The 21,828-nt window shown below is 37.8% G+C and overlaps 1 protein-coding gene across 2 annotated transcripts in view; it reads right to left on the minus strand.

The window, feature by feature from the left end:
• Positions 1–4,759: 4,759 nt before the first annotated feature.
• The window catches only part of LOC131428221 (protein phosphatase 1L), a 77,653-nt gene continuing 60,584 nt past the window's right edge, over positions 4,760–21,828 (minus strand). For both annotated transcript variants that reach the window (XM_058591981.1, XM_058591980.1), the window contains 3 exons: positions 6,368–7,013; positions 5,971–6,287; positions 4,760–5,894 (listed from right to left, as the gene is read on the minus strand). In XM_058591981.1, coding sequence (XP_058447964.1) covers positions 5,678–5,894; positions 5,971–6,287; positions 6,368–7,013 — 1,180 coding nt within the window. In that variant the 3' untranslated portion in view covers positions 4,760–5,677. The remainder of the gene's footprint in view (positions 5,895–5,970; positions 6,288–6,367; positions 7,014–21,828) is intronic.

The following is a 21,828-nucleotide window of genomic DNA, read 5'->3' on the forward strand; positions in this document are numbered from 1 at the left end:
AATCGAGTTCATCTTATATAAATAAGAAATTAATCTTATGCACTCAAAATTTACCCTGGGGTAGTTGTCACTTTCTCAGGCGAAACGACATAACATGGGATTTCATCCAATCTTTCATGACACAAGATCAGAGCATAGCAATTAAAGCTTCAAATCGTTTTATGGCACTTTTTGTCTTGCTGTTTAGCAACAACCTACCTCTAGCAAGCTACGTGTAGGACTGAAACGTTAGCTATAATTTTGCTTATATTTATAGCTTCGCGTGCTTCCAACAGCTTCGCTTTTGCATCGATTGACCAATCAGAGCGCTGCTTTCCCTTTGATATATCGCTTACTCTTTCAAAACCGTCGACTATGGCAGGGAAATCCGGTATGCCGGAGATTTTTTGCAGACAAAATAGGACACTGCTAGCTAATAATCAACATTTTAATGATATACAATTAAAAATACATGGCTATGAACATTCAAATCAATACGTAGATATTTTTTCAATCAAATGGTGACATGATATTAATAATTGATACAAAATTGACTGAGCTGTAATTGTTCAAAACCTGACCACATTTCTACGTGTATTTTTCTTGAGTTTCTAGTTTGCACCACTATATAGAAAACAAAAATGTGTTCCACATTAAAACACAATTTCTGATTAAACAATTTAAGTAGTTGTCTTGTTTTTCAATGCCTGCTTTTGCCTTCCCATTTATCTATTTTTCAATTCATCACATCACATTAGTTAGAAGTTTCAAAAAGATATCCGGGTAGAAAATCGGAGTTACGAGTTTCGAATGAAATACATTCCGCAAGTAACGCATGTTCTTACCATGATAAATTTTCATGGAAGAAGACTTACAGTATGCGTCAGAAAATAATGAGACTCAAGTCATTTATAATTTCATTCAGGCTTAGTATCTCAATTATCTACTTTAAACATAACCTGTATTAACATAAAATGTTTGTAGAAGATTAAGCTTCCTGAATATGAAGTTCAATATGTCCACCATTTGCATTTATGAGCACTTCTAGACGACGCCTGAAGCTTTTGCTTTGTTATGAAGGTCCGCATAGAGATCAAATTCGAGTGAGGATGTTCACATACACGTGCTTCAATATTCGCACATACATTGAAATCCAGAGGATTTTAGTCAGGCGAGCTAGGTGGCCTCCCTTTGGACCAGAATTGAGGCATGTTGTCCCTCAACCACATTTGTGTTTTCTTTGACGTGTGGGCAGCGACCCCGTCTTGCTGGAACACAATATCTGCATCCTTGTCATAGGCAGATGTAATCCAAGACAAAACATGATCCTTACGAATTTCAACGTACACATGTGTGTTCACTTTCAGGCCTTCTTTGAAAAAAAAGGTAAAACGGGGTTAATTTCTTGGCCATCGTAAACAATCAATCCAAACGTGAATTTGATGCTATCAGGTAATTCATATGCTTTCTTCGAACTTTTTATACCAGTTGGTACGAGTGTTGGAATGACGTTGGACCGTTGGACGAGTTACTTTCATCTTAATGGATTGTAACAACCCTCGCGTTCTCACAGAACGCTTCCGACCACTTCCAGGTTTACTTCGTACTGTTGGGATCCAATCGACGCCTGGATACGAAATTCAATAGCCCTTGAATATTTTACAAGAGCCATGATATCTGAAACTGACTTCTGGGTGCAAATTAATCTGAGGATGTCATCCTTGTCGTACATTTTTAAAAAAATCTTCCTTAATAAAAACAAATTCAGATATACCAGTCTGTTAGTAAACAATAACTGATATCTGGAGCAAAATTTTGTAGAACTAGGTTGAGTGCCTTGAGCGGTAAGGTAGTATTAGTGAGAGTCTCGAAAATTTTCTGACGCATACTGTATTGCTCATGATTCGAATCTTTTTGGTCACAAAATCACGAATAATGATAATTATTTGATTTCTTTGGTAAATTTGAAGTTATTTTCTTCTGAAAGTTATAGCTGGTGTCTAATGCAATCTAATGGTATACAAAATAATTTATGAATTTAATGATATGTCAAAAATACGAAGTTTCCAATTATTTATTCTTGGACTTTCCGTTGCGCTTTTAACGAAAACTTTTGTTCGATATTTTAAACTGGGAAATATTTCATTACCATCATTTTGTGAGAGATGTATTTTTAAAATCGGACTACTAATAACGACTGAGATATAGCCACCAAAGTAAGCTTTCCAACTTTTATTCAAGAAACTTTGGTTTACACTTTTGATGTGGAACACATCTTTGTTTTCTATATAGGTGTGCAAATTAGAAACTCAAGGGTAAATACAAGTAAAAATGTGGTCAGGTTTTGAACACTTACAGCTCAGTCAATTTAGTTTCAATCAAATATATTATTTCACCAATTGATTGGAAATATATCTACGTATTGATTTGAATGTTTATAGCCATGTATTTTCAATTATATATCATTGAAATGTTGATTGATAACTAGCAGCGTCTTATTTTGTCTGCTAAAAATTTCCGGCATATCGGATTTCCCTGTCATAGACGACGCTTTTGAAGGAGTAAGCGATATATCAAAGGGAAAGCATCGCTCTTATTGGTCAATCGATGCAAAATCGAAGCCGTTGGAAGTGAATCTATAAACATATGCGAAATTATAGCTAACGTTTCAGTCCTACGTGTAGCATGCCAGAGGTAGGTTGTTGCTAGGAAGCAAGACAAAAAGTGCCATAAAACGATTTAAAGCTTTAATTAGTATGCTCTGATATTGTGTCATGCAAGCTCGGATGAAATTCCATGTTATGTCGTTTCGCCTGAGAAATTGACAACTACCCCAGGATAAATGTTGAGTGCATAAGATTAATTTCTAATTTATGTAAGATGAACTCGATTGATAATGAGAAAAAGTTTATCGCTTCAACCGAAATCGTAGAATGGTAGAGAAACTTAACGCTATAAAAATAACTGCTTGCATACAAAACTTGAACAAACAGCTTGGCGAAGAAAAGCTTAAATCTCGGTTAATTTTTCAAAAGGGCGTATAAGCAAGTGACAGTTTCTCTTTGTTTACTTTCTCTTCTATTAATTACTAAGCGGTTTCCACGTTTATCACTCAATTCTTTCCATGAAATGATACTCGAAACTTTCTACTTTCAAACAGAATAGTGATATCAAAGAAAATCTTTTTAATCACATCACAATAATCGAAATAGAGAGTGATTAAAGAGAAACTGTCACTTGCTTATACGCCCTAATGAAAAATCAACCGAGAAATATCAAAATCCGTATCGCAAGTATGTACAATGATATAATGGCATACATTTGGGATATTGATGCAATCTCGTCGGCTACAAAACAAATACAAATCTAGACAAATAGAGTCTATATTTTGTGTTCGTGTGTTTGGTGTTGGTTCCTAATAAAGATCAATCTAAGCAGAATCTCGTGCAGTTGCGGATTCAACAGTCTGACGGTTGATTGAACTGTTTGATTGCAAATGTTGATCATTAGAAATTTTGGTTGCCTTGTTCCACATCAATGGCTCGAACAACCCCATGGGGCTGATCCTTGTAGTTTTTAAGATATTTTTTGCCTAACAACTCTATTTTCCATTACTCTTAGAGCATTTTATTTCAAATGAATTTACCTTTCTAATGATCCGAAAACAATTTAGATTTACACTCCTGTGGGGTTGTGAATACCTTCCTAAATATATCTAGACATTCGTTGGAAGCAAACTAGTAACAACAATACACCCCTGGAAATAACACGAGGTAGTGTGATGTTTTGTACCCATGGCAATGTGTTGTTTGTATCCATGGCGATACCACGCTTATTATTATTTAATCGTAGTAAGCGATCAACGAACTAACTCGTCCTCTTTCTTCTTTGGTCGCTTGAACAGGTAACACGCATTATCAAATTGTCTCAGCTTGGCTGGGTGATTCCAGACTCTCAATAAAAGAAAACTCACAACTCCGATTCTGCACTTCGTTCGAATCGGATTGCTTCGATCGAATACGAAATTTTGCATTCTGTATCTCGATCGATTTCGAGTTTTCCATACAAAAGGATCGCTCTATCGAATTACAGAATGCAAATTTTTACATTTGTTCTAAGAAATCCGGTTAGATCGAAACACAGAATAGTCAGTCAAAATCCGTGTTACAACTTTTTTTACCCCCTCGGTACTCGTAGTGTTAAGAAAGTGTAAGGTTCGATGCGGTCCCAGTTTTTAAAAACATTATAGAAGTTGCAAAAAATGCGCGACCTTCGTAAAAAAAAATTCGATGTTTATGATCATTAATTCAAGTACATACAAAAAGTCATTATACTCCTATTATTGTTTTTTTTTCACAAAATAAAATTAGTGTAAAGTTTCAAAATAACGAAAGAACGGTTCAGAAGAAATTGTTTCTTTAGTAGAGTTAACGAGTTCTTAGCAGTTCTTTAAAACGAACGGTTTTGCCCATCTTTGAAATGCATGCCTAAATTCTATAATAAGTAACACTAAAATATACACTACTAGTTACAAAGATTTACGAAAAAGTCAGTTTCAGTGACATACTTTCGACGATAGATTGATGTGCTAGATAATTATGACCTCAATTTGATCCACGGTTATGATCTTAACAACAAATCGTCAAATAATATTTACTCTCAACAGAGAATTTTTTTATCGTTTATTTATACCCGGCTTCAACCTAATTTTGGTCGTTCGCCGGGTCCCACGAACAGAGAAAAGAAAATGCAGTAAACCTCTAAAAACAAATACTCAAAATTTAGTTTAGACTCAGAATATTTTATTCATCACAATTTCCTTTACAAAATTTATCTATAATACAATTGAAAATTTATTGGAACTTATCGTTTGTGATCGTGCAGCATTATTTTTCCAGTGAAGATATAATTTTTGGTATTTGATAAACCACACGGGAAATTGCTCTTTTTATAACGGCGTGTGTTTCACACTCTTGATCATATTGTTTGCAATATAATTAGAGTATGCTAAGTGTAAATCAAGTAGCATAACATGTTTCTTATTCGAAAAACTGGATTCTCTTTTTTGTTAGTTTAAACTGGTTGAGCACTCGTGCGAATTTTGGCACCTGTCATTCCGCATATTATTTCCTCTTTTCAGGCTTGTTTTGCTTAGGCACAATGATATAACATACATAAATTCAAAGTTATTCGTCTGGGCACGGTCAATTTTTCACGAAATCGAACAGTTTCGAGAGAAACCAGAAAATAAATAATGGATAATCACAAGTACTATTTTTCGCGTACACGATATAAATGAATTATGATTTTAAGCAGTCTAGTTGAAAATAAAATGTGATTTTCTAACGAACTAACCGGGATTATTCTATAAACTATCTATCGATAAAACAGAAACACAATAAAATCAACTTTTGGGGCAAACCATGATGCACCTATTCCGTTGCTCTTCAGTACAGCATTTTTGATAGTTCTCCTGTTCAGGAAGAGCAACGCGAGAGATCGTATAAATCCTCGAAACACAGCACACATTGTCAAGTCATAAACATTCCGATTCTAATGTTAGATATACACATTCTCTGCTAAATGTTGTTTTCAAAAAAACTGAAATCTGTTTAGTGCTCGCTTACTAAAATAAAAGTGTCACTCTTTTCAATCGGTATTCGATTATTCTGAAGATTCTGTTAAAACGGTGCGATGCTCAGTTCCCGTTGGAGGAACCGACTTCATATCGACCGTTCTTGAAAACAATCACCAACACAGTGATGTTATCGACCGAGCCCCGATTATATGCCTGAAGTGTGATGCTTTTTGCGCCGAAGTGAGGCTCATCGATTCGTTCTCGGATGAATGCAACTGCTTCTTCGTTGGTGAATGTGTCCCACAGTCCATCGGTGGCCAAAATCAGAAACATCGGCCTGATGAAGATAAGCAAAAAAAAAACATTAGAACTGAGCAACAAGGTTAACCATTTTATTTTTTCAAATAGCGTACCGATGATATACCAAATCGAATGATAGTATATCTGGTTCAGCTATTACAAGATTCTTCTCCTTCAGAGGGTAATCGCCGAGTGCCCTAGACGTGGCCAGTATTCCCGCTACCCTCCAGACACCCTTGAATGAGATAAAACCTCCCGCGTCGGCGATTCGCTTCTGTTCTCGAACCTGCTGGGGCTTGTGGTCGAACGACAGCGGAATGGCGTTTCCTTTGAGATCACACATGACGCCTCGGGAGTCTCCGACGTTCGCTACGATCAGCTTTGTGTTATGCATCACCGCAATCAGTGCTGTCGTTCCGGCGAAGTTTGACTGCAATGAATCAAATGGTTAGCGACTTTTGATCTACTTACTATTAGTGTTCATAGTGTGTAAACAAAATTTGCACTTACGACTTTTTTCGCCATTTCCACAAGATCATAGTCGGCAGCCAGCACCTCATCAGTGATAATCTTGCCGTAGTTAATACTGCCATTCTGTACGTAGCACTTGGCCTCATACGTTTTAGGCTTAGGGCTAGATGTTTGGCCAGTCGTCCCGTTGAGTAGACTTTCCTTCGTAATCTGCCTCATCGGAGACGCATTCCCCATATACTTGCTGAGCAAATCCGTCTCGAGTTTTTGGTTCGCACTATTTGGATTGTTGTTATTGCTGTTTCCGTTACCATTACCGTTACTACTGGTTTTGTCGATGATGTCTTCCGTCTTGGACTTACGAAAGCTCTGTCTTCGTTGTGTTAGTGAACCTCCGCCCGCACTGCTACCGGTTGCTGCAGAGCTCGAATTTAGCTTATGACGCTCATTCACTTCGATCTCCTTGTCCTCATCGCAATCGTTGTGTTTACTATCTGCTACCGGGTCCGACGCAGCCGGTGCCGGTGTTTTTCCCGAGGCGATACTACACGACTGCGTCAATTTAGAATTCAAGTTCTTCACTAGGACTGCTTTGGCGAAATCGGCCGCGTACTCTCCGCCATGTCCGTCGAATATCGCGTATAATGATATGCCAGTTTCATTGAAGTTTTCGTCTATTACAAACCTGAAAAAAACGTTAGGTGTTGAGTGGACAATAATATTGAAAAAATGAATTAAATAATGACAATATTAATTTGATTTGGTTTGTGCGTACAGAAACATTTGTTTATGAATATTAATTTCAAATTCAATGTCATTTAGATCCGACTTCCGGTTCCGAAGTTACAGGATGATAAGTGTAAAAAAACGGTTTCAAGAGTGTTTTTTAAATTAGGTGACCATGCAAAAAGAAACGGAATATTCCAAAACATGTTTGTGAAGTCTCCTAATTGGCAGATCTTATTAGTTGATGGCAAAAAATTCATTTCGGTTCAAGGTATCTGGTTCCGGAAGCACCGGAAATAGTAGTCAAACGCTACAAAGCTACAAAGCTTACATACCTAAATTCAAAAGAAACATCGTATTATTCCATAGATTATCATAGAAATTCATTCAAGTCCAACTTCCGGTTTCGGAGTTATATGGTGAAAAATAATACAAATTTCCAACCATCATTCAAGTGACTACAAAGAACGTGCGAAACTGTACTAGCAACTATTCCAATATTTAATTGATATGGTCAACCGAAGTGGCTGCACCGGTTCTAGAAGTACCGAAAGTACTGTTACCGTGCTTTCTCAGGGTGATGATATAAATTCAAATTCTCTCAACATGGGTTTTTGGAGATTACTTCGAAATTTGGAAATATATCCGTTTAACTGGCCAAAAACAGTTTCGTGCGATATACTCGAACCATCCCTTTTGTCTCGTTATAAGACATTACATAGATAGAACCGAGATTTGAGAACTCATCGAAATGTTTCACCTCTTCGAAACGATTCACTCTCTGCTCACAAACTGTTTCGACTTTTGGATATCATACCTGTTATATATAAATTTAGCAATGAAAAAACTGACAGCGCTTTTGATAGAATAAAATGAATAGTATGGAACTGGAATGATTTTTATAGTGTACACAGGTACAGAAAGTGCAGATAGTACGGGAACAAGCACAGAAGATACAGTAACAAATGCAGAAAACACTGAAACAGGTACATAAAGTACAGGAACAGCTGCAGAAATTACAGGAACTGGTATGAACGATTCGGAAACAAGCACACAAAGTTCAAGAACAAGTGCAGAAAATACAGGAACAGGTGTAGGAAGTACAGAAGAAAATACAGGAACAAGCACAGAAAAAAGTTTAAAGTTTAAAAGTTAATAACAAAAGTAACGAGGTAACTATTTTGACTGGGAAATTCAAAGATGAAAAAGTTATTATTCTGCGCATTCTATCAGGTGTACAACTTTGCTTCCGCCGTTTTCCGATAGGTGGTTGTACCGGCTGAGGCTGGTCAAAATACATTGATGATAATGCCTTTAAAGTGAGTGTGTACAGTGCCTAACGAATTGTCATCGCCGTTTCAGTGACAGTTGTTCTTGTTTTCGTACTATTAACGCTCGAAAATGTCTGTTTATGTGCCCAATTCTCGCCATTTGCGGGAAGTTTTACTTTTCTGTAACAATTCGAAAAAAAATGCAGCTGAAGCGCATCGAATGCTCTCAGAAACTTACGGTGATGCTGCTCTGAGTAAAAGAACGTGTTGGGAGTGGTTTCAACGTTTTAAAAATTGTGATTTCGATGTCGAAGACAAACATGGTGGTGGAAGAGAAAAAACCTTCAAAGAAGCATTGCTTGATGAAAATTCGTGCCAAACCCAAGAAGAGCTTGTCGTTAGAATCGTTAGAAGTGAGTCAGCAAGCCATTTCAAAACGTCTCAAGGCCCTGGCATGATTCAGAAAGAAGGAAATTGGGTGCCGTACGAGTTGAAACCGAGGGACATCTAACACCGTCAATTTGTATGTGAGCAACTGCTTCAAAGACAAAATCGTAAGGGGTTTTTACATCGAATCGTAACCGGTCATGAAAAGTGATAATCCCAAACGCAGAAAATCATGGGCAAAGCCCTGGCAAAACCGAATATTCACGGCGCCAAAGTTAAGATTTGTATTTGGTGGGATTAGCTCGGTGTGATTTACTACGAGCTCTTACAACCGGGTGAAACCATCACAGGAGATCGCTACCGAACGCAACTGATGCGCCTTAGTCGCGCGCTGAAAGAAAAGCGGCCACAATATAAAGAGCGACATGACAAAGTCATCCTCCTCAGTTCGGTTTTACATCTCATCCAAGTCAGTCGATGAAACAAAACCGCTTACGTTGGAAACAGAAGAAACCAAGTACAGTATTGTGTAGTGAACAATAGAACGACCTCGAAAATGAGTGAAACAAACGAACAAAAGCTACCGCCGACACGAAAGAATACAATTATTGTTGACTTCAGGCAGTGCAAAATTCGACCTTCGATACGAGAACTTGAAGGTTTGCTTAAGGAGCAAATGCAGCTGGACATCAAACGTGTGCATTTACTTCAATGCAATAAGACGAATAATGTTGTTTACATCCAGTTTTATAAAGAGTTGGATGCAATTCAATTCGCAAAAGACAATAACAATGTGCACTACAGGGTCCGGCACTAGAAGTGTAACCAACTTCAGACCGCTCGCGCAGCTGACGCACGGGCATCAGCTCTCTAGAAATTTGCTAAATGACAGTTCGGAGTTGTATTGTTTACAAGCGCAAGAAAGCATTTTGCCAAAAGTGAACGCGAAAAAAAAATCTTGACTTGAGAGAGCGAAGGAGTTGCTTCGTTTGGCCGAAAGCGGTCAATTTCCGAACATTGTATTTTCTGACGAGAAAATTTTTCCAATTGAGCAATTCGTAAACTCTCAAAACGATAGGGTTTACTTGACCGACCGTTCATACGAGAATTTGAGTCATCGATTGGCCACCAGGAGGCAGCACCCGCAACAGATAATGGTTTGGGCCGCTGTAACCGCAGATGGGCGCTCTCCAATCGTTTTCATCGAGCCTGGCGTCAAGGTAAATGCGACATATTATCGGGAAAGTATTCTGGAGGTTGCTTTGAAGCCGTGGGCAGACAAACATTTCGGTGGCAGACCATAGACGTTTCAGCAGGACTCGGCACCGTCTCACAAAGCTCGAGTGAACCAAGAATGGCTGAAAAACAACGTTCCGAACTTCATCATGTCCACACAATGGCTCTCGAATTCACCAGATGCGAATCCAATGGATTATTCTCTTTGGGCCATTTTGGAGAGCAAAGTCCGAACTAAAAGATACACCAGTCTCGAGGCGCTGAGAAAAGTTATTGTCCGCGAGTGGGCCTAAATACCTGCAAGTCACATTCGGCAACTTGCGATTCGTTTTTTGACCGTCTCAAGGCCATAGTCAAGGCAAAAGGTGGTCATATCGAGCAAAAGTGAATTGATTCTGAATTTTGTATTATTTTTACACATTTTGTACTTTGAATTAAGTAAAAGTAATTTTCCAAACTGAATTTATGGTCTTTTTAATTGGTTACACTTCGAGTGCCGGACCCTGTATGTGGAACACGAGAACATTAGGTACAACATTCCAGTCTATATGGATGATAGTGCTATAGATGATAGTGCTATAGATGATAGTGTCCCAATACGGGGAGGTTCTCCCTATCGAAAAAGAAAAGTGGAAGAATTTTTTCCCCGGTATTCTAAATGGCGTACGTTTGTTACACATGCGCTACAACAATACCATCGATGTGGCAATGGATGACGAGACGAACCACGAACGAAGTGCCCCTCAATCCTCGCAGGAGGGAAATGGAAGCTCCTCTCCCCCTAGAAAAAGGGAGACAACGAGATCCAACTCAAAAAATTTATTTAAAAAATCGGCTCAATCGGCCACGTAAAGCTTGTACGCAAATAGGCCTGAATAAAAAATATCTTTTAAATAAAAAAAAAAGTCATCCTCCAATACGACAATGCTCGGCCTCACGTCGCAAAAGTGGTCAAAAAGTACCTGGAAACGCTGAAATGGGAAGTCTTGTCCCACCCGCCGTATTCCCCAGATGTCGCCCCTTCTGACTTCCACCTATTCCGTTCGAAGGCGCACGGCCTGGCAGATCAACTTTTTCAATTCTTCGAAGAGTTGGCAAAATGGATTGCTTCATGGATAGCGTCTAAAGAGGACTCTTTTTTTCGAGCCGGGATCCGGAAATTGCCGGAAAGATGGGAGAAAGTTGTCCTCAGCGACGGACAATACTTTGAATAATACATCTTTAAGCACTTTTTCGCAATAAAGCTTTTAATTTTAGAAACAAAACGGCGGAAGCAAAGTTGAACACCTGATAATGATACCCACTGATATGCCATTTGAATTTAAACGTCGATTAATCATCTATTTGGCTATTCAATTACCGTCAATAAAGCTCAAGGATAATAGAATATAAACAGAGCGTTATAGTAACTTTTTTTCAATAATCATTGTATAATTGTAATTAATATCGTACAATATTTTCAGTTTTGATCTCCCAATTCTACCCTTGGTTGTCAGAAATCCTGTGATTATACAAGTCTGTTAGCCACAGATAGAAATTTACGAGTCATCTGCAGTCGCCAACAAAGAAGCTTAAATAATTTCAATGATTATCTGTCAACATGGAAAATTAAATCAAATGCAGCAAAAACGCAATTAATCATCTTTCCTCATAAGCTAAGAGCTTTTTTTCTTAAACCAAACAATAATCACATTCTCAAATTGAATGGCTTGGAATTGACATGGTCTGATCAAGCTAAATCCTTAGGTTTAACGTATGACAAAAAAACTCACTTTCAAGGATCACATTGAAGGAATCCAGGCAAAGTGTAATAAATATATTAAATGTTTATATCCTCTTATAAACAGAAATTCTAAGCTCTGTCTAAAAACAAATTGTTAATTTATAAACAAATTTTCAGACCAGCCATGCTTTATGCAGTACCAATTTGGTCGAGTTGTTGTTCAACCAGGAAGAAAACACTTCAAAGGATTCAGGATAAAATTCTGAAAATGATTTTGAAGCGTCCTCCCTGGTTTAGTACAAATGAGTTACACAGACTCACAAATATAGTTCCTTTTCCCCATTACACAATACAAGTAGGTTTAGAATTTTCCCTACACAAAACTCACAGAATTGCGGAAGCAAATGATGTCTTAATGGTAATAACCAAATTATTTATATAATAGGGCTGAAAAGTCACCCCTTGTGGCTGAACACCCAATTTAAATCTAAATAATTTAATTTGATTTTGATTCATATTGCAATAAATAGTTAATAAAAAAATGTTTTGATTAGCAATACTGAGTAGACGCGTCACTTTACACTATCAAAACCACTTTCAGATAATAGAGTAATCCCTATTAAAAAAAACTACAAGGATCAGCCCCATGGGGTTGTTCGAGCCATTGATGTGGAACAAGACAATTAAAATTTCTAATGATCGACATTTTCAATTAATCGTCACACTTTTGAACCCGCAAATGCACGATAGTCTGCTTAGATTGATCTTTATTAGGAACCAACACCGAACCCGCGAACCCATAATATAGACTCTATTTGTCATGTTATGTATTTGTTTTACAGTCGACGAAATTACACCACTACACACTTATTTTCGGATTTTCAGTTCGGTAATATTTTTACTGGAAAATTCGTTATTTTTATCAAAATTACCGATTAGTCTGCTATTCTTATAAAAATTTACGTATTCAGCATAATTTGTTACCGAAATTCAGCTCTTCAAAAACATGTACTGAAAATTTGGCAATTATCTACCGAACTGTCTTCACTTTGAAATTATTCGGTAAATTTAATAGAAATCGTGCTGATCGATCAGTAATTTATCGATTTTTAGCGAATTGTTCGGTAAAGAGTACCGAATCAATTTGTAAAACGCAAGCACATAGCACGCCATATTGGTTTTTGTATACTGTGATCGAAGTGAGTAGAATGGAATATATATTGAACAAAATTCAATCTTTGGATGTATCGTTATTCGAACTATTCAGTAATATGATTTACCTTCTAACATTTCAGTTTTACAATAAATGGATGCAATCACTTGTTTTTTGTCGAAAGGCAGTTTCCGGTTATGTAGAAGACCTTGGATGCCATGGCCCTTCACATATCCGAAATCGCGTTTTACTTCCTGAGGCTGTACATTACGACTATACATTTTCGAAATATAATATGCGTTATAGTCGGTTCTGGTCTTTAAAAAGACATATTTTGGATAAACATCCCCGAGAACCGCAATTTCTCGTGAATTCTCCGTCATTTCAATCTGCATTTGAATATGCGGAACTAGCGGATAATAGTCAGTAGATTCAATTAATGAAGACACTAAACATACCGAAACGGATGAAATTAAAAATTCTCGTGGCGCTGAAGGAACAAAGTTAAACGGTATAAATCAGTGGTTAAAGGTGAATAACTGTATTTTTGTTTTTTTTTTTTTAAATTCCGTCTTGTTAATACCATCACAAAGAACGAATATAATATTAGTATTAATTAATTACGCTGTTATATCTGTGAATTTATATGTGTTATTCCAGGTTGATGACCCGTTTCCTGAGGTTAATTCCTATATCCCGATACTACTTTACAAAGCTGAAGGGGGAACTATTATATGGCGCGATCATAAAATTCCAGTAGAGGGAGATATTCTGTACTGCTTCCGATTGCTGTGCCAGTGTTTTGAAGTATTCAACTGTAAAAGCCATCTTGCAGATAAACTGTTTTATTTGTTCATTATGAACACTTTATATGGTATTGGAACTCTTACTACAACGGGTGAAAACTTTCGCCGAAGCTATGAGATGGAAGAAAATTAATGTTTTTTAAATCAAAAGTAAAACGGACGTAGAGCAATTAGTTTTTCAAAATATTTTTTTCCGAAATTTCAAATGAAATAATTTAATCATTCAAAATTAATTTTCTGCGAACTGTAAAAATTACTGATTCAATCAGTTGGTTTAACCGCTGGTTCGGTAACTTTTCAACGTAAAACAAATGCTGACTAAACAGCAATATTTACTGAATCCTCATCAACATTTGCTGACCAGTACAGCTAAAAATGACAATTCGAACAAACTTCAGTTTTACTGAACGTTCGTCAATTAATAAATTACTGAACAGATTACCGTACGTTCAGCTGTGTAAAAGTCGGTAAAATATTGCTGAAGTCGGTAAAGAAAACTAAGTGTGTATCCCAAATGTATGCAATTATATGGTTGTATGTACATGCTTGCGATACGGGTATCGATATTTAAGCTTTTCTTCGCCAAGCTTGTGTTCAAGTTTTGTATGCAAGCAGTTATTTTATAGCGTTTCTTTACCATTACTACCATTCTGCGATTTCGATTGAAGCGATAATTTTTTCTCATTATCAATCGAATTCATTTTATATAAATTATAAATTAATATTATGCACTCAAAATTCATCCTGGAGTAGTTGTCAATTTCTCAGGCGAAAAGACATAACATGGAATTTCGTCCGAGCTTGCATGACACAAGATCAGAGCATACCAATTAAAGCTTCAAATCGTTTTATGGCACTTTTTGTCTTGCTGTCTAGCAACAACCTACCTCTAGCATGCTACACGTAGGACTGAAACGTTAGCTATAATTTCGCTTATATTCATAGCTTCGCGTGCGTCCAACAGCTTCGCTTTTACATCGAATGACCAATCAGAGCAATGCTTTCCCTTTGATATATCGCTTACTCCTTCAAACCCGTCGACTATGGCAGGGAAATCCGGTATGCCGGAGATTTTTTGCAGACAAAATACGACACTGCTAGCTATTAATCAAAATTTCAATGATATACAATTAAAAATACATGGCTATGAACATCCAAATAGATTCAGTAATAGCCGTTCAACCGAGAAGGTTGTGTATAGAAGCGTACAGTTTAATAACGCTGGTTAGTTTACACGCGTTAAATACGACAACGGTTGAACTACAGGTAGAGACCTGTTGGCAGCAGCCGTTAAAACGTAAAATCGTGCTGCATAAGAGAGCCCTAGTGCTGGGCCAAGCTGGTGAAGGAAACAACAAAGGGCGTTTCCTAAGCTCTACCCAGGCCACAATATACAGCCACAAGTGCTGAGCAGGAGAGTGCAAATGCACATTGAAGAAGAAGAGTGCAAAGGCACACAGAAGCAGGAGAGTGCAAAGGCACACCGGTGCGAAGGCACTTCGGTGCAGAAGCATATCGATGCGGAGCACAAGGAAGAAGGAGACAAGACAACTCGGTCTTTCCACTGCCATACAACACGCAGGTATACACCGGTGACCTGCGCTGGTTGCAGCTGGCGAAGACAAAAGTAAATCGGAAATCGAGTGGCGCTGGATGTCAGGTAGCAGTAGCATCACATCCAACAATCAGCATCCAACAAGAACATCTAGAGCAACGAGGATCTACACGGCAGTGCAACGGAGATAGACAACAATTTCAAGGTAGAAGTTTTTTCTTTTCCTTTTGATTGAGTACTGTGTAGTGTTGGTTTCATTTTTTATTTTAAAGTTTGATTAAAAATTTTAATGTGATGGATGAATCCATGGACGTAAATCCTAGCATGAATCCTATACCCCCACGAACGAAAAAATATCAGGAGAGCTCTTCTGGGCCTTGGATAGTTTTTTTTAGACGTATATCAAAGCCATTAAACATTTACCAAATTTCTAAAGGTTTGACATCACGATTCTCTTCAATCAAAGAGATCATAAAAGTAAATAACGATAAAATTCGTATTGTGGTAAATAATTTGAAACACGCGAATGATATTGTCTCTTCGGAACATTTCAATAAAGAGTATAAAGTTTACATACCCTCCAAAGATGTCGAAATTGACGGTGTTGTTACCGAAGCGAGTCTTTCGGTAGATGATTTACTCAAGCATGGTGTTGGTCGTTTCAAGAACTCTATGCTTGAGGGTGTGAAAATACTGGAGTGCAAACAACTGTACTCAGTAGTTCATGAAGAGGAAAAAAAAGTTTATCGCCCATCAGACTCGTTTCGAGTGACATTTGCCGGGTCTGCGTTGCCGTCCCATGTCTATGTCGATAAAATTCGCCTCCCTGTTCGGCTTTTTGTTCCAAATGTAATGAATTGTACGAACTGCAAAAAATTCGGACACACAGCTACTTACTGTAGCAATAAACCAAAATGTATTAAGTGTGAAGGACCTCATAAAGATAATGATTGCAACAAGGAAATTGAAAAATGTATTTATTGTGGGGAAAGTCCTCATGAGGATATTTCAGTATGCACTGCATTTAAAGTGCACAAAGACAAAATTAAGCTTTCTTTAAAAGCACGGTCTAAGCGCACATATGCAGAAATGCTTAAAACGGTCATTGATGTCCCCCCTTTGGAAACCGAAAACGGGTTTTCAAATCTAGAGGAACCAGAGGACTCTGACTCTGACGAAAATAGTGAAGGTAATTCGTTTACCACTACCCAAGGGTCAGTTAAGAGAAAGAAGTCTTCTTCCAAATTACCAAAAAAGACACCTAAAGTTTCATCTTCAAAAAAAGATCCCTGTGTTAAACAAAAAAAGTCAAAACCAAAGACTGTGCCTCCTGGTTTGTCAAATTCACAAACCAATCCAGGATCTAGCACAGAAAAAGGTAATAATCCTGTGGGCTCCATTTCACAGCCACCAACAGGATTACTGAAGTTTTCGGAAATTGTTGAATGGATTTTCTCAGCATTCAATATATCTGAACCCTTAAAGACCCTCATAATGGCATTCCTTCCAATAGCTAGAAATTTTTTGAAGCAGTTATCAGCTCAATGGCCAATTGTCTCAGGTTTTGTATCTTTTGATGGATAATTTATCACCCGCCGCAAATGATACAATCACTGTCCTGCAGTGGAATTGTCGAAGCATCATGCCAAAACTTGATTCATTTAAAATTTTATTGCATAGTCAAAAATGTGATGTATTTGCTTTATGCGAAACATGGCTTACTTCAAACATAGCTTTAAATTTTAATGATTTTAACATTATACGTCTCGATAGAGACTCTCCGTATGGTGGAGTGCTTTTGGGAATTAAGAAATGCTGTTCCTTTTATAGATTAAACATCCCTTCAACTTCTAGTATAGAAGTTGTTGCTTGCCAAATAAACATTAAAGGCAAAGATATTTGCATAGCTTCGGTTTATATTCCTCCAAAAGCACAAGTTGGACAGCGACAGCTTAATGAAATGGTTGAAGCCCTTCCTGCTCCACGATTGATTCTGGGGGATTTAAATTCGCACGGAATGATGTGGGGTTCCGTTTACAATGATAGCAGATCATCTTTAATACAAAACATTTGTGACAATTTTAGCATGACGGTATTAAATATGGGTAGCATGACACGGATCCCAAGACCTCCTGCACGCCCAAGTGCATTAGATCTATCTCTTTGCTCAACATCAATTCGACTAGATTGCACCTGGAAAATATTGCCTGATTTACACGGTAGCGATCATTTACCAATCACCATTTCAATTAGCTGTAACAAATGTATTGCTAATTCAGCTAGTATTCCATATGATTTGACAAAAAATATCGACTGGATTCAATACCAAAGTAGAATCTCTAGTATTTTGAATTCAATGGAAGAGCTCCCTCCACTTGAAGAATATGACTTCCTCGTTTGTTCGATTCTGGAGGCCGCATAACAATCCCAAACTAAACGCTTTCCTGGGCCAACGACTAACAGAAGGCCTCCCAACCCCTGGTGGGACAAAGAGTGCTCAGAGGCTAAACTCGCAAAACAAAATGCTTGCAAGACGTTTCTAAAACGGGGAGGAGGAACTCCTCAGAATTTTGAAAAACTTATGGTTTTAGAAACCAAGTACAAGAGCATACTTCGAGCCAAAAAATGTAGCTATTGGAGACATTTTGTCGAAGGTTTGTCAAGAGAAACCTCAATGAGCACTCTTTGGAATACGGCCAGACGAATGAGGAATCGTAACGTGGGCAATGAGAGTGATGAATACTCGAACCGATGGATATTTGACTTTGCTAGGAAAGTTTGCCCAGATTCTGTTCCTACGCAGAGCATTATACGGGAATCTCCAACAAATAATGGTTTTATTAATAACCCATTTTCAATGATGGAATTTTCTATAGCACTCTTGTCTTGTAACAATAACGCCCCTGGGTTGGACAGAATTAAATTCAACTTGGTGAAGAATCTGCCCGACCTCGCAAAAAGACGTTTGTTGGAATTGTTCAACAAGTTTCTTGAGCAAAATATTGTTCCACCTGACTGGAGACAAGTGAAAGTTATCGCTATTCAAAAGCCGGGGAAACCAGCTTCCAATCACAACTCATATAGACCCATTGCGATGTTGTCCTGCATCAGAAAATTGTTCGAAAAAATTATTCTGCGACGTCTCGACACTTGGGTCGAGACGAACGGTTTGTTGTCAGATACTCAGTTTGGCTTCCGTAGAAATAAAGGGACGAATGATTGCCTTGCATTACTTTCGTCTGACATCCAAATTGCCTTCGCTCAAAAGCAACAAATGGCATCTGTATTTTTAGACATTAAAGGAGCATTTGATTCAGTTTCCATTGATGTTCTTTCAGACAAGCTCCACCAACATGGACTTCCAGCGGTTATAAATAATTATTTGCACAACCTTTTGTCAGAGAAGTGCATGTATTTTTCACATGGCGATTTGGCAACATTCAGAATTAGCTACATGGGTCTCCCGCAAGGCTCATGCCTCAGTCCGCTCCTCTATAATTTGTACGTGAATGACATTGACAGCTGTCTAGTAACCCCATGTACACTAAGACAATTGGCAGATGATGGCGTGGTTTCAGTTACTGGGCCCAAAGCTATTGATCTGCATAAACCATTGCAAGATACCTTAGATAACTTGTCCGTTTGGGCTGTTCATCTTGGTATCGAATTCTCTGCGGAGAAAACAGAGTTAGTCGTCTTTTCAAGAAAGCATGATCCCGCGCAGCTTCAGCTCCATATGATGGGAAGAATGATCCAACAGGTTTTAACTTTTAAATACCTCGGGGTGTGGTTCGATTCCAAATGCACGTGGGGAGGACACACTAGGTATCTGATAACGAAATGCCAACAAAGAGTAAATTTTCTTCGAACAATAACAGGATCTTGGTGGGGTTCTCATCCGCAAGATCTAATAAAATTGTATCAAACAACGATACTTTCAGTGATGGAATATGGATGCGTTTGTTTTCGTTCCGCTGCAAACTCTCATATTATCAAACTTGAGCGAATTCAGTACCGTTGTTTGCGAATTGCCTTAGGCTGCATGCATTCGACACATACAATGAGTCTTGAAGTTCTGGCGGGAGTTCTTCCATTAAAAGATCGATTTTGGGAGCTTTCATCACGCCTGCTAATAAGATGTGAGGTGCTGAATCCCATGGTAATTAATAATTTCGAACGACTAGTCGAGCTTCGATCTCAAACAAAATTTATGACAGTATATTTTAACCATATGTCACAGGAAATCAACCCTTCAAGATATATTCCTATCCGTGTCAGCATCCTAAGTGCCCCTGACTCAACTTTATTTTTCGATACATCCATGCAGCGTGAAGTGCGTGGAATCCCGGATCATCTACGCTCGACGGAAATCCCAAAAATATTTTCAAGTAAGTTCAGGCATATTGACTCTGAGAAAATGTTTTATACGGACGGATCGCGAATTGAAGAAGCGACAGGGTTTGGTATGTTCAACAGTAATGTTTCGGCCTCATTTAGGCTTCAAGAACCTGCATCTGTTTATATAGCAGAGCTAGCAGCAGTTCATTATAGTTTGAGTGTAATCGTCACATTATCTCCAAACCATTATTTCCTCTTCACAGATAGTCTGAGTGCAATTGAAGCCATTCGCTCAAACGCTGCTGGCAAAAATGAACCGTTTTTCCTGGGCAAAATAAAACAGTGCCTGAACGACATACTGAACAATAATTATCTAATCACTATAGTCTGGGTCCCGGCTCATTGCTCCATTCCTGGCAATGAAAGAGCCGATATTTTAGCCAAACGTGGTGCTATTGAGGGTGAAATTTATGAGCGACCGATTGCTTTCAACGAATTCTATAGCTCGTGTCGCCAAAGAACACTTGCCAGCTGGCAAGCATCTTGGGATAGAGATGATCTGGGTCGGTGGATGCACTCAATTATTCCGAAAATATCGACAAATGCATGGTTCAGGGGACTGGATGTGAGTAGGGATTTCATTCGTGTGATGTCCAGACTCATGTCCAATCACTACACGTTAGATGCACATCTCCTTCGAATTGGGCTCTCCGAGACTAATCATTGTGCTTGCGGAGAAGGTTATCGGGATATTGATCATGTAGTTTGGACATGCGTGGAGTATCGTGATGTCAGATCTCAACTAATAAATTCTTTGCGTACCCAAGGTAGACTATCCAATATCCCAGTTCGAGACATTCTTGCTTGTCGTGACCTTTCATACATGAAACTTATTTATCATTTCATAAAGAAAACTGGAGTTTCAATTTAATAAAGGCCCCTTTCAAGACTTAGTTCTGATCCCAGCTGCGTCCATGAGTTCAACCAATAGCTAAATTAGAATAAAAATAATGTAATGATACAAACAAACTCGAAACAGTTTATGAAATTATCAACAAAATGTCTGAAAATAACAGCTTATTTTATAATTTATAGAAGTTAATCGTTTGGTTCAAATAATATTTCCGAGTAGATTTCATAATTAATGACGAGTTACCTAAGATGATATTTAAGCTATAAGAGAATATGTTTTAATAAATTCAAAACGTTGTGACTATGTTAGAATTAAATTAGGATAAGAATATTATGTAAAAGTGATGCTACGGCGAAGAAAAACTTATGTAAACTGCCTTAAGAAATAAACGTATTTATGGAAAAAAAAGACATCCAAATCAATACGTAGAAATGTTTCCAATCAAATGGTGACATAATATTCTTATTTGATACAAAATTGACTGAGCTGTAATTGTTCAAAACCTGACCACATTTCTACGTGTATTTTTCTTGAGTTTCTAATTTGCATCCCTATATAGAAAACAAAAATGTGTTCCACATTAAAAAACCTAGTGAAAAACACTCGTTACTACCCATTGTCGTGTCGTCATTGTCATTTTTCTGATAGCATAGAGTAAAATTGATGTTGTCTCGTTCGGTACAACTGACCAAAAACTTATGAAGAGTACCTATTAATAAGTAAAGATATATTACGCCCCATAGTAAAGTAAGACGTATTCACGTCGCAAACAGTTCGCCAATATTTCACTATCTAAATGATAAAGCAGTGTGGCACGCGTACGTCAGTCGTAAATTGAAACTTGGGAGGCAACCACCGAAAACAATTGCCAATTCACCAGCCCATCAATCAAATTCCGGTGTACCAATCGACTGATTAAATCAACGTATTGTTCATTTGTTTAATTTACTAATAAAGGACAACATTATGTGATAAGCACTGATCCTCGATAACCCACTGCGTGAAACAAATGGAAAAGTGTTTGCAAAATAAGCAGTCTATTTTTTGTTTATGATAAAAAACGAGGGAAAAATAAATACGGAAATCGCGTCAAAAATAATTACCCGCTCCGCTTAGCATGCTTGTACCAGGCCACACATCTCGATTCTGAATGTCGCGAATGGCATGGTAATGAAATTTGTAAGTTTGCTGCCACACTGACCACACTCGCATATCAGTCCCATAAGGACTTTCTTCAGTTTTTCAGTAAAGTTCACGAATGAAATATATTCTATATAGGACTGAAATGCGGGAATAAGCAGTACGGTGGTGAAATAAATTATTGGCATGCTCCCCATTACGTATTCCGGGTTCTTAATGGTGAAACATTTTGCTAACTTGATTTCATCTATT

The sequence above is a fragment of the Malaya genurostris genome, chromosome 2 (assembly GCF_030247185.1).
Source record: "Malaya genurostris strain Urasoe2022 chromosome 2, Malgen_1.1, whole genome shotgun sequence".
Lineage (NCBI taxonomy): Eukaryota > Metazoa > Arthropoda > Insecta > Diptera > Culicidae > Malaya > Malaya genurostris.